This window comes from Ostrinia furnacalis, unplaced genomic scaffold (genome assembly GCF_004193835.3).
Source record: "Ostrinia furnacalis isolate ACB-3 unplaced genomic scaffold, ASM419383v2 OfSCF7680, whole genome shotgun sequence".
In the NCBI taxonomy this organism is placed as follows: domain Eukaryota; kingdom Metazoa; phylum Arthropoda; class Insecta; order Lepidoptera; family Crambidae; genus Ostrinia; species Ostrinia furnacalis.
This window is the reverse complement of record NW_021137919.1, coordinates 246,296-260,558: the sequence shown is the minus strand read 5'-3', so window position 1 is coordinate 260,558 and position 14,263 is coordinate 246,296. Positions and strand designations below refer to the sequence as shown.

Sequence of the window (14,263 nt, the reverse complement as noted above, 5' to 3'; positions counted from 1 at the left end):
ACTCTTTGATGTAGAAATATAAGCATATCTTGTATAGTGATCTACTAGAAGATGTAGATATTTTTTTGTTGACCGTGATCCTCCAAAGCCTCCAATAGTATCAATAGATACAATTTCAAATGGTCGTGTTGCGGGACCTAAATGAGACATTAAACCGTATTTTGGTTTTCTCCTTGATTTATTCTTAATACATATCTCACATTCATCACAAATTCGTTTTATATTTGTGATGATATTCTTTGCTGTGTAAAATTTAGTTATTTTATTTATCATCTGAGTTCTGCCAATGTGACAATAAGAGTCATGAACATCCCTTATTAAATTTTTACTTAGTTCCTCCGACAGTATAATCTGAAAATAAATAACAGAATTAACATTCAAAGCTCTTATTCCGTTTCATTAACCGATTTAAAACAATATTAACATTTTATCGGTAATTTATAAAATACATCTCCATGACACATGACATGCTCGTGTGACATGACATTTTACTCTTAAAGAAAAATAAACCAAAGACAACCTACAAAATAGGTTTTCTTTACATACATATTTATGCGAGCTAGGCATGCGCATCCCAAACATTTTTATCTTTTAAATAATACAAGATACTTAAATATGTTTGGATAATTTGCGCGGGAACGGTTAAAGTTAACTACCAGTCAGTTGTAAAGTTAGACAAGGAGATCGCATGTCGTTTCACGGTGTTAACACTTTAAAATATGTTCAAACAAGAACAAAAATAAATGAAATAACCCACTTGCTTCTGAAACGGCGAGAACCTGCTATTTTTGCTCGACATCGCACCAAAATTGACCTATTCACTTCACATGTCTTTGATCTTCTAAAGCAATAAAATAATCTTCCTTCTTTTCCAATTCGACGATTAGATAAATCACCCGATAAGTTATTCGGGCATCATTATCTTCAGTTATCGTAATATTCGTAATATTACTAACATAGACAGAGAACCTAATTGCCTGACTGGTTTTGGGCCGTAAATTGCCTTGGTGACGTCATTATTTTACGTAAGGCACAATAAACAAAATATGATTTTATGTAATCATAGGTTTAACAAAAAAATATAATGAGTCTTACCTACGACCCTACGACCTGCTGTTGAGCAGGGCACTTGATACTTGTGCGTATGTATAGCCTGACCAGGAACATAAAAACCCTGGCATAGAGGCGCGTCAATTGCATTTGATAGTGCAACACTGAGTACAGTCGTACCTGTGTTAAATTAATAGGCTAACTTTATGTATCAGGATTCAGGATTACGGGCTAATTTGATATTTTCATAAATTAACGAAAAAATATTATTATATGTAACCTGATTTAAATAAATTAAATGAAACCATCAATCGAGCTAGTAGATTTATTTTATTATTCATCAATAATCAAATTCAGAACTTGAATATTCAACTGCAATGTCTGCTCATGAACGCTTCAAACTCGGTACTTCTTTCCCAATCCCATAAAATTCAACACTTAGAAGGTGACAAAATTTTTAAAATAGGTAGTTGAAACAAACCACAGCTAATTTTCATGGTGGACTGTACTATACGATAAACATGTCAGTCAATTTGACAACCTTTGTCGGAAACATTATTCAATGAAAATATTGTCCGAACCCTTAGTATTTCTCTTCGACAAATACTTTAACACATTGTGAACCACTTTTCTTTCACGACTACAAAAATATTTTAGCAATTTAATTCATAAAACCAATTGCGCACATTTAAAATATTTTTTTTTTTTTTTTTTTGGGATGGACTGTCCCGCTGAAGCGCCCAGGAAACACATTTAAAATAAAGTTTGTTTACACTTTGACAGCAATAGACTGACATGCAAGGTGACATATCAATGAAGTTTTCAGTTACTGTTGCCATTAAAAGAAATTAGTACCATTAGTTTTCCGCAACATGGCGAGGGTTTTTATGTTCCTGGTCAGGCTATACGACCGCATGCTAACTCAAATCAAATCAAAAATATTTTTATAGACCTTTAGTGGCACTTATGAACGTCGAAATACAGTAAAAAAGGTAGCCCTTAAGGGGCTCTTTACAGTCATGTCTCCTTATCTTTTGGGCCCTACTAGCGCTACGAAACAAATGGCAAGTGCTGAGAAGAAACGCCGGAACAAACAACTTAGTAGGTAGCTACTTAAGTAATATGATATTTATTCCGATGCAGTTGTCATTTAAAAAAACTACCGTCCAGCTCAAAACGACTTATTTGAAAGATCCCTAAATCTCATGAATTATTAAGAATTATAAACGAAGTCAAAGAGAGTCACTAGTTCGTTATTTTTAAAGATAACGTTTCGCCGATATTGATCTCTATTTACGTAAATATCTTGCAAATTGAAGCCATCTCAAATTTTATCTCATTGCGTTTTTGTTTGATAATTTTCTAGTTGAACTTTGGGTTCTACGTAGTACCTGTGGTACTAAAATAATCCCCGCTGGCGCCACCTGTTAAAAGCTTTGCGTAAAAAGAAGAACCGTAATTTTTATTTTTATTTGTAGGGTAGGCTGAAATGTTTTACTCGAATACGAACCAAGTGCAAAGTGAAGGCAGTGTGATTCGTGACTCAGATTAATTCGCATTTTTGCTGGAGTTAATTTTCAATAAATTAGCAATATTTCCGGAAGATTTGCAACTTATATTCTGTTGTTAATACTAAAACCGTTTCGATTCGAAGTACTCACAATTGAAATGTGTGATTGGTGAGAGACGACTAAGTATTGGTGAATTTTTGGTGTAGTAGTGTGCCTCTCATTGTGTTGTGTATAAAAGGTGTCCAGGTATTCTTATTATTTAAGTACAAGACAAGGTGTGATTTTTAGTCAGTCAGAGACGATGAAGATGGAGTCTGTACAAGGTAAGATTTTTATCGGGCCTATTTTACCAACTAATTCGTAAATAATAATCAATGAAATTCAACCTTGCTCGTATCATCTTAAAGGCGAATCTTCTTATTTTTAAAATAATCCGGTTTTAAGCAGTAGATGGGTCAATATATACTCATTTTATCAGTGGTTTGTTACAATATTTGAACAGATGGCACCTATTATTAATACATACTAGCTTTCCGACCGCGGGTTCGCCCGCGTGGAATTTTTATCTGTCACAGAAAAACAATATCGCGCGCGTATTTGCTCACCGTTTAGACCTACCCTGGACTACGACAAACATTTTAAAACCAAAATCAGCTCAATCGGCCCAGCCGTTCTCGAGTTTTAATCAGACTAACGAACATCAATTCATTTTTATTTATATAGATTTTAACAAGTAAGTAATTGTTTAACGCAGAAAAAATAGTACAGTTTATAACGTTTAGCGCCTTTTGCCGTGAATTCATAACTAAGTGCGCACGCGCTCACATGATGGCTATATCCATCGCCTCGTACAAAATAATTACAAAGAGTAATCATTCTATTCCATACTCTTACTCGTTCAAATGTGTCTAACTTTTAATTTAAAATTACCTACAATAGAATATTTTATTCTAAAAGGTCTTTGCAAGTTACACAAAAATACTTAGTGTAAATTTTTTATGTGCCACATTTTGTGAAAATGCATTTAATTTGAAGAATGATGACGGGAAAATCGATACAATGGATAACACCATTCACCAGACAGGTATGAACCATTTTTTTTTATTTTCTAGTTAATTTTATTACACGGGATAGGTGCTTACATACCTATCCCGTTTTTGATGGGAATTTATTCTGTTAAACTGTTAATTTTTACGCCTTAACCAACGGTATTTTACCGAAAAGGAAGAAATTACGCAAAAAAAAAACTTTTTAGCCCTATGAGCTGCCGACTTTACAAAAGCGAGAGATCGTCATGTCCAGCAATGGACTTCTAATAATGGCTAAAATTAATTGGATTCGTTTAACCAAAAACATTTCGAAGATATTTGTATGATTTTCTATCCTTGCTTGCACCTTCATTTTCATTGAATTCAAATAATTTATTATAATTTATTTAGTACATAGGCCCTTTCCAGAGCACTTTTCCACGTCCCAAATATTATAGCTTGCCCTACCACCACTTCGGGACAACATTTATAGGTGTGAAGAAGTGACGGAAGAAACTCAGTCACCTTTGTCAGCCTCATTCATTGTTTTTAGATTTTTTAGGTTCTTTGTAACTGTTACTTCGATAGTGAGTGTAGTGGAAGTTTATAAATGAAAAGAGTGGACTGTATGAAATTAATTATCTATTCGGTATAAGTTTACAATGTTATCGAGACCGTTTTGTGCAAAGTCGTTGAAGAGAGTGCGTCAGGATCGTCTTCTTAGATGTTCGCTCGCGAACCGAACATTGCTCGTTCGTTCGCCGAACGCTCGCCGCTCCCTCCGGTCACGCCGCCCGCGGGCAATGTCCGTGAGTAGACAGTAACACTAGGTTAATAGGTAGGTATACCTACCTAGTTAGAACATAGTTAAGACTTAAATACTAATTCAGAAGCATTGAATTTAACTAAAATACCTACCTACAACTTTATCAGAACAAAAAGATGAGTCGTATGCCTTTGGCTGTCTAGAAATGTAATGAATACACCTAGATAGGTATTTGAAATGATAATGGTATTTCGAACTGCAAAGAAAGGTGATCCTTCCTAAAAAATAAGTGATAATTTTTTGCATTTTAGGCCATGGTAGATAGAGCCTCCAGTTGCATGAATTGTGTCGCAAAAGCGCTCTCGAGTTAACGAGAAGGTCATTTCATTCTTTACTGCAGGATTACGATTCTCCCTAATCTACTAGAGACAAGAACATACTTTTATTTTTTATCCAAGGTAGACATTCTGTCAAAAATCTCGAGAATGGAGCTCCCAATTAATATGGTACTAGTAGTAGGAAGATGCTGGATACAGGCTGCTACCAATCGGCTAATCTGGAAGTCATTGGACCTCTCCCAATGTTCAGCAGTGGACGGGACGATCAATGGTTGAAATGATGCTGATGATATTCCTTTTCAGTGCTATGTCACCATGGGGGTGTCTCTCAGCATGATGCAAATGGGCCTCATCATGGGGTTCTCCACCATCCTGCTGCCCCAGCTGAAGTCTCCTGGTTCCTCGATACCCATTGATGACGATTATGGGTCATGGATAGGTAAGCCAGTAGTTTTGGCTAGTGCTTAAGTTATAGGTGTTTTTATTCCGAATATTGTGATTGTGAGCTCGTACCTCGCTTTAAATTACATTTTTTTATTAGATTACTAGCTTATGCCCGCGGCTTCACCCGCGTGAAATTTAATGTCCGTTCAGTACTTTTTGCGTGAAAGAGTAACAAACATCCAGACATCCAAACTTTCGTATTTATAATATTAGTAGGATAGGCCCCTTTTAGGGCACTTATACTCGTCTCAAATAGAGCTTGCTCTACTAAGTACTACTTTAAGGCAATTAATTTAATTCAGTTTATCTTAAAGACAAATTACGGAATAATTGTCTTGTTATAGCTTTCCAAATGTAGGTAGCCTATACTTTAACATCATGTGAGTGTACCGTAAAACAGTTGAAATAATATTTGTCTTAAATAGACCGCAATTTGCCTGTGTAATGTCAACAAATTCTACCGTATTTATTGTCTGGATAACAATGTATCAAGTCTTCAACACAATGGAAATCACGCGGTTGCTATAATTTTGCTGGTTGAATACGTAGTTTCAAACAATATTTATCAATGAAAACAAACATAGGCAGATGATAAAGTACCGCGGTTACTGTTTATAACCTTATGTAATCTGTCTGTAACACTGGTATTGGAATACGATTTAAAACTTAGTTAATATTTTTCTTGCACGTGTAATTTACCATCTATAGAAATAGTTAATTTGATATCAAACGATCTCCTTATATTTCATTTTTTACATTTCAGCATCTCTTCCTGCTGTCACCATCCTCATTGGTAATTTCACCATCCCAAGCATCATGGGGCAGTTCGGGAGGAAAATTGCCAGCCTAACTTGCATCTTCATCACCATCGCTGGCTGGATCAGCGTCTACCTAGCCAATGACGTCATCTCCATTCTAGCAGCTAGAGGCTTGCAAGGAATCGCTCTGGGCATGGTCTCCGCGTTAGGCCCGGTTCTCATCGGAGAATACACTAGTCCTAAAAATAGGGGTGCCTTCCTCATGACCATTTCCATCACCATTGGAATTGGAGTACTAGCTGTACACGTTTTAGGTTCATATTTGCGTTGGCAGACTGCAGCGCTGATTGTGATAGCCATGACTGTGGTAGACTTATTGATTGTTATATCATCTCCAGAATCTCCAGCCTGGTTGGCTGATCAGGGAAGGTTTGAGGAGTGTACTGTGGTCTTTAGATGGCTAAGAGGTGATACAGAAGAAGATGAATTAGAGAAAATGATAAAAACAAGCACGGCGTTACGAAAAGAGAAAGAAGGTGTTGCTACAGAAGATTCAAGCTTGGTGAAGATGTGGAATAACATAAAAGATTTCAGATTGACGCTAAAGAGGAACGAGTTTTACAAACCGATCGTAATAATGTTGCATATCTACACCATGGCTCAATGGTGTGGCCTCCACGTCCTAGCGTCATATGGTTTCGTCCTGATACATAGCACCATAGGCACCAACATCAACGTGCCTCTGATGATCATATCATTAGATTGCAACAGAATAATATCAAACACTATTGCTCTGATTCTGATTAGGAAAATAAGAAGAAAATTCATGATGTTTTCGACTATTGGACTGAACATTGTATGTCTGCTAGCCGTAGCAGGGTACACGTATTCGAAAACTTACAATCTGATCACTTTGGACAATGAGTATGTGGGCATTGCGTTGCTCCATATAATGACATTGTCGATGGGGATGGGATGTCTCCCTATTTCGTTTATCCTGGCAGGGGAAATCCTGCCGTTGCAATTCAAGAGTTTAGCGGGAGGGATCAGCTCCTCCTTTTTCTCCCTAAACATGTTCATTGCCCTCAAAACTCTTCCGCTTTTGATGAACAGTATTGATATCCATGGAACTTTTACTGCCTATGCTGTACTGTTGATATATTGCCTGACTGTGGCTGGGTGTATGCTGCCAGAAACTAAGGATAAGACTTTGCAAGAAATTGAGGAAGAATTTAAAGGGAAGAAGAAACCAGTGCCTGCAGGTTTGACACCATAATAAGAAGGCGGATAATTCCGAGACTCTAGGTACTTACACAAATACAATATCTATAGAAATAAACACATTTTGAATGGGTTAATGACTAATTACTTTTCCTTTAATATATCCATAGTACCTACCTAATTTGATGGTTAACAAAACTTATTGATCGGTTTCATAATGCTTTTATTTTCCACTAGCGGCCGCCCGCGACTTCGTACGCGTGGATCTCGTTTTACCCCCCCTTCATCTATCTTACGCGGTTTAGATTTTTTCATACAAATGTTTTTTCCCGCTAACTCCCGTTCCCGTGAGAATTTTGCAATATCCTGTTGTAACTAAGCTTTAAGTTTACTAAGGTACCTGCATGCCAAATTTCAAGCGTCTAACTTAAGCGGTTTAGATTTTTCATACAAAAGGATTTTCCCGCTAATTCCCGTTCCCGTGGGAATTCCTAAGTATCTTATAACCTGCCCAGGAGTATGAAGAATAATTGTACCAAGTTTCGTTAAAATCCGTCGAGCAGTTTTTGTTTCTATAAGGAACATACAGACAGACAGACAGACAGACAGACAGACAGACAGACAAAAATTTTACTGATTGCATTTTTGTCATCAGTATCGATCACTAATCACCCCCTGATAGTTATTTTGAAAATATATTTCATGTACAGAATTGACCTCTCTACAGATTTATTATAAGTATAGATAAAATGAATCGCAATTCGTCTGTATTAAGAATTTGCCTTTCAATAACTTTCAGGTATTTTTACAAGTTTTAAGTTTTCGAGCATTACCAGCCTTAAGTCCTGAAACTTTAATTTTGTTTTTTCTTAATGTAAATTAGGTTGAAAATGGAGTACCTACTTGTATTGAGTTTGAAGAAAAGCACTGCCTTCTATAAATTTTTGCACATGCGTAGATCCCCCATACCTGCATACGAGTATATCACAAAACTTAGGAACTTTTACAGGCTCTTGGTGCTCTTGATTAAGTACCTAGTTTTGCTCTTTTATCTAATTCCAAGTTTGCTGTAACTGTTTTATACTATTTATAATAAACTAGATAGCCAACTTAATTACAGCAATCAGTCCCGGCTTCATTGAGACACATGCAATATGCATATTAATGTCATTGATCTTGACCCAGTTATCTGGGACTTTAGCGACGCTAACTTTGAATTTAAATCAAGTGTTTTACCCGTGTTTATGTTAGCAACTGGCCTACCCTTTGAATTTTTAATCCATAAACGAAGACATAATATTTTTAGACCTTTATTTTTCATCTAGAACACCCTCACTGTTCCAAGCTGTTGAAAAAGACCACCGCTATTAAGCATTTCCACAACGACCGGTCCGGCTGCCGGACCGGATTTTCAGGCCATAAGATTATAAAGCGCAATACACACTGAGCCCGCCGGGCCGCCGACAAAGCCCGGCGACACAACCCGGCGGCCTGTATGAAAAGAATCATGTCAGCTACATGCGCCCGCGGGTGGTACCCGCCGACATTTTGGCGGCTTGCTCGACCTAGTGATGTGCTTGTATGCTGACTGCCAAATAAATTTCTCATCTCAAGCCGCCGACATGCCTCCGACCAAATTTTCCGACTTGTAATAAGTGAAGTCGCCAACTAGACCGCCGACAAAAAGTTGCCGACATATGTCGGCGGCCCGGCGGGCTCTAATGTGTATTGCGCTTAATAATCCAAGATTATGAATAGTTTTTTTTAACCCAATCACCTGATGTTATGTGAAATGTAGTCTGGGGTGGTTTGTATCTACCTAACTGCCTAGTAATCGATTTACTCGTACTCTCGCGTAGAAGAGGCCCAGATTATAGTGACAAATGGGTACCAGCTGTTACGAATAACGATTGTATCACATCATTAAGAACCTATAAACATCTGTTATCTCGTTAACTAAATGTGCCTGTAAAAATGTTGATGTTTTGTCGGTGTATTGTACTAAAACTTCAGTTTGAACATCGTCAGTGGCTACACTTAGGTACTTCGCCAGGACTTGCGGCTATCCTCTTGGGGGTACTTTAACAGGCGATTACAATTATTATCTTAACAGACTAAAATAATTCCCTACCTATTATTTTATCATACGTACTAAGTGGTAGTTTGTCGACTAAAACATTTGCGCGCCTAATATTTCCTCCAGCTGTCGCTCGACAAAAGACGTTGCGTTATCAATCAGAAAGTTACTGAACACTAATATCTCGAATTTTTCTGGACAGCTTTTCTATAGTGATAATTTTTGACTATGAGTCCATAATAAACACATTTTAAAGGGAATTTTAAGGGAGTAATGACATACCCGATCAAAATTCGTAAAGCTCTACTAAGTAAGTCATAGTTTAGAGCCGCGAACCAAGGACGCCCAGTGCGTAACGCGAGTAGATTCAGTAGGTTTGTTTCTTTATTTCTTCACAAGAAAGTAAGTGAAACTATTGTTTCCAAATTTTGGATCATAGATGGCGCTGTGTGTATGTTACTTCACGCAAGCATTTTTTTCTAGACCAGGTGAAGGTACGACCTCGACAAAAAACAAGAGGCCCAAGTCAACAAAGAGATGACACAGGACCGACCCCAAATAATATGGGAATGGGCCATTCAAAGAAGAAAGTGAAGGTACGGCCTCATGCTTGATCACCTCAAACTATAGCTATTGCCTTAAGCTTCCCATACATGTTTTACTGTGACGCCCTTGGGAATTAGCTATTGTATACGGCCCAAAAGGATAAGTAAGAGTATGCTTTTCAAAACGTCGCTCAACTTTGGGAATTACTACTCTTTCTCTATATTTATTTTCAATCGCATCACGCCCTTGGTACAATGCTGCGGCGTCACAACTCACAGTTTGGGAAGCCCTGCTTTTAAATAATATGACTCCGAACTCTAGATCCTGCGTGCACGCAGCAGTGCACCGCAATTCTATGGCAATTAAATGGCTTTCATTTTACTATGCCGCCCGGCCATTGTTGCGTTAAGTATTTAATATGATGATTAAGTGTTATCGTTAATAACATGTGCCTACTGTCTGTTTTTCCCTTGGTAGTGATTAACGGTGGTATCGCCATACCGCGCCCGGTCAAATCGCGACGCGGACGATGCGATGTGTTTGTGATTAAATTAATATTAAATTAATAAAGTTTATCATGGCGGGGAACGAGAAATGGATTACACCGACTATGAAGCAGGTTGGTATTTTTTTTTATACAATAACGGGGGAGCTTTTGTTTACGAAAAGCTTAAATTAGCTCTGATAGTTAAGTTGCACAATATTTTTAATAAACATTTACGAGTGGACCCTAAATTTTCTTCAGAATAAGTTTGTGATGGCAAATTACAAGTGTAATAATAATAACCAATAATAGTTAAGGCGCTCTAAGTAGTATTATTTGTGAATAATTATTTTTACAGAGCTTCATAGTAAGTATTTCATAACAATTTTAAATTCAAACGTGATTGTTATGGTAAAATCTATGCATCCATAATTTTGAAACAGGTTTAATGCCACTTTTGTCCACTGGTTTTGGTGTGATAAATTACTAGTATCCACCACTGTTTAATAGTGAATGGGGACGGCCAGTGGGTTATGTGGGACTCTCTGCCTGCTCACTAAAGGCGGGGCCTACCCACTAAAACCCGATGGTGTCCACCGGAGCCCAATTTAATGAAGCTGCGAGTTGGACCCTATAAACTTCCATGTAATGAAGCCGCGAGTTGTGTATGGACTATGGACCCTATAAACTTCCCTAACTTGTCCGATTTGTCAATTTCCAGATGTTCGTGGTATTAGGAATATCGCTTAACATGTCGGGTATGGGGGCCATATTGGGGTTCCCTGCTGTGCTGCTGCCACAGCTGAGGGCACCCGGTTCCCAGATCACTGTTGACAGCGTCTCTGGCTCTTGGATAGGTTGGTAAAAGACAAAGTAATAAACGTAATTTCCTGTCTTGAAATGCTTTTAAATAGTGCTTTTACACTTCCCATTTAAACTACTACTGCTTCAGGACATTATTGTGGGGTAAGACCACTTGCTTTGGTCGGGATTTGAACTCGAGTCACCTAATCCCGCAGGCGATTTTACCAACTATGCTACAACGATACGCTTAGAGCGGTTTCCCACTAGGTCCGATTGGAATTCTATCTGGATCTAGAAATCTTATAGAGTTAAATCGGATGACAAAATGCGTAAACTACAACAGTTCTACATAATATTAGGTACTCCAGAAGTCCGGACCATAATAATTGTCATGGATTCGTATCGGCGACTTAGGGACTACACATCAAACAGAGAACGGGCAGCAGCGCTCTCTGACAAACATAAATCTTTTAAACTGCGATCTCCAACCCGCCTGCCAAGCGTGGGGATTATGGCAAAACCCTCCACTATAGTGGAGGAGGCTCATAGTCCAGCAGTGGACTGTAAAGGGCTGTTGATGATGATGATGATTCGTATCGGACTTAAGAAGTGTGAAGCCGCTCCCACGCTTAGAAGACTTGATTTTGAAACCTTCTTGATGATTAATGACCATGATGATATAGACCAGTATAAATCTGACTATTCGTGTTTTTCTACATTATGTGTTGGCATATTTTTGTTATTTATTGCTTGACTTATATAAATTTAAATAATCGCGTCTTTTGAATCCTGTCTACATAGCAGTTTGACTCAATTAATTATTGTCATTACTTGTAGTTACTTGTCTATTTGACCTTTAACGATTGTTTTTTAATGAAACACGAAAAAATAGAGTTTGCTATATTTTGTATCAGATTTTGCCCACGACTATAGCTTACAAATTATAACTGACCTATATGTTATTCTGATGTATGAGTTTCATCAAAATCCGTTCAGTAGTTTTTGCGTGAAAGAGTAACAAACATACATCCATACATCAGTAGTTACAAACTTTCGCATTTATAATTTTAGCAGTATTTGAATGATACTGCTAACGAATTGACTGGTCAATATTTCATACTGATAACCTCTGTTAATACGACAGATAAGTAGCAGTTTTAATTAAGTGCCATTACGGTATAATTTTAATAAATAAGCTATTTGCTTATGTCGCGTTGAGACCCGTATTTCTCTATTTTAGTTGAAATAAGCTATTTGAAGAAAATAGTTCAAGTTTGCAAATCTTACATTGTAATTTCCACTGTACGAGCAACACAAATATAGGTATTATTAATTGTATTTAATTACTGCATTGTTGCAATTCAAACAAATTGATTGTTTAGCGATTTTATATTTATCAACTGTAGCGTCATAACTCAAAGTTTGCTATTTATAATTAATTAGGTATGTATTTTCTCTGTAACACGTAACATTTGTTTATGTTTTACTTTCCAGCTTCCATCGTGGGGCTTTCTCTCCTCGCGGGAAACCTCATGGTGCCCACTCTCATGGGCAAGTTCGGCAGGAAGGTCGCCAGCCTCATCAGCTGTACCAACATCCTCGTCTGCTGGATCTGGCTAGTCCTGGCCACTGACGTCACCTCCATCCTCATCGCCAGAGCCTTCCAAGGACTCTCTTTAGGCATCAACCTCTCCCTCTCCCCTATCATGGTCGGCGAATTCACCAGCCCATCCAACAGGGGCATGTTCTCCTCAATAATGGCCAGCTCCATCACAGCTATGACCCTGCTGGTCCACGTCGCCGGATCTTACTTAGCCTGGCAGACAGCATCCCTAATTTGTGCTGCTATCAGTTTCACCAGTCTTGCTGTATTGCTGTTCTCACCAGAGTCTCCTAGCTGGCTGGCCGATAAAGGAAGATTTGAAGATAGCCGACAATCGTATCGCTGGTTGAGGGGAGACGCTGAGAACGAAGAGTTAGAGAAAATGCTAGAAGCACGAACAGTCAGAGATGAAAACACTCACAGAAGTAATGTTTTTAGTTACATTAAGAAAGCCTTCAGTAGACGGGAGTTCAACAAACCAGTGCTTATAATGATACACTTATACATGCTATCTCTATGGTCAGGGATGGCATTGTTAGTTGTGTATACGGTTGACACCATTCACGCTATAGTAGGAAACGATGTGGACGTAGCGCTGCACATAACGATTTTAGATGTCCAAAGAACGATATCCACGATATTTGGCTTGATTATAATCAAAAAGCTCAAAAGACGGACTGTGTTAAGTGTAACTGTAGGTTTGAATTTTGCTACTTTAGTGTCTATAGCTGCATATACGTATATAAAAGCAAATACATCTTTGCCGTTTGATCATCCAGCAATTGGTCTTACTCTACTTCATATTCATATGTGTTCGATGTCTACGGGAGCTTTGCCGATGCCAATAATCATATCAGGGGAGTTATTTCCTCTGGAGTTCAGGAGTTTGGCTGGAGGGATCAGCGCCATAGCGTTTTCTGTGAACTATTTCTTGACTAGCAAAACTGTGATGCTTCTATACAACAGTATAGGGATATACGGGACATATGCGTTGTATGCAGCCGTGACTTTTTACTGTTTGGTGGTGATTTTGATATTTTTGCCAGAGACGAAAGACAGGACTCTGCAAGACATTGAAGAGGAATTTAGAGGGACTCCGAGAGTAAAATCTGCTGAGGACAATGCAGCAGCTATACCTTTAAATGCGAGTCATAAAGACGATGAGGTTTAATTGGAATCTGAATTTATTTGTGAGACAGAATGATGGAAACTCTAAGGGCAGATCTAGTCGATGATATTCCATTGAAGCTTTAAACGAGAGTATGGAGTAAAAAGTGTGAGCAAGTGGCATAGCCATAGGCCACAGAATAAAAATAAGTATAGCCCGACCAGGAACATAAAAACCCTCGCCATGTTGCGGAAAACTAATGGTACTAATTTCTTTTAATGGCAACAGTAACTGAAAACTTCATTGACATGTCACCTTGCATGTCAGTCTATTGCTGTCAAAGTGTAAACAAACTGTATTTTAAATGTACACAATTGATTTTGTGAATTAAATTGCTAAAATCTTTTTATAGTCGTGAAAGAAAAGTGGTTCACAATGTGTTAAAGTATTTGTCGAAGAGAAATACTAAGGGTTCGGACAATATTTTCATTGAATAATGTTTCCGACAAAGGTTGTCAAATTGAC

General features: G+C 37.9%; 2 protein-coding genes across 3 annotated transcripts; both read left to right on the top strand.

The window, feature by feature from the left end:
- The first annotated feature begins 3,338 nt into the window (after window positions 1-3,338).
- Window positions 3,339-7,244, top strand: LOC114365925 (facilitated trehalose transporter Tret1-like). The gene is made up of 3 exons (XM_028322647.1): window positions 3,339-3,645; window positions 4,997-5,132; window positions 5,901-7,244. Exons 1-3 carry the CDS (start codon window positions 3,598-3,600, stop codon window positions 7,169-7,171), a joined length of 1,455 nt encoding a protein of 484 aa, XP_028178448.1. The 5' UTR covers window positions 3,339-3,597; the 3' UTR covers window positions 7,172-7,244.
- A 2,887-nt stretch (window positions 7,245-10,131) lies between these two features.
- LOC114365927 (facilitated trehalose transporter Tret1-like) lies at window positions 10,132-14,005 on the top strand. Of its 2 annotated transcripts, XM_028322650.1 has the most exons (3): window positions 10,132-10,358; window positions 10,945-11,080; window positions 12,522-14,005. In XM_028322650.1, exons 1-3 carry the CDS (start codon window positions 10,317-10,319, stop codon window positions 13,799-13,801), a joined length of 1,458 nt encoding a protein of 485 aa, XP_028178451.1. In that variant the 5' UTR covers window positions 10,132-10,316; the 3' UTR covers window positions 13,802-14,005. The 2 variants fall into 2 exon arrangements, with proteins under 2 accessions (XP_028178451.1, XP_028178452.1); XM_028322651.1 differs by lacking the exons at window positions 10,132-10,358; window positions 10,945-11,080 and adding an exon at window positions 12,266-12,350.
- Window positions 14,006-14,263: the final 258 nt, after the last annotated feature.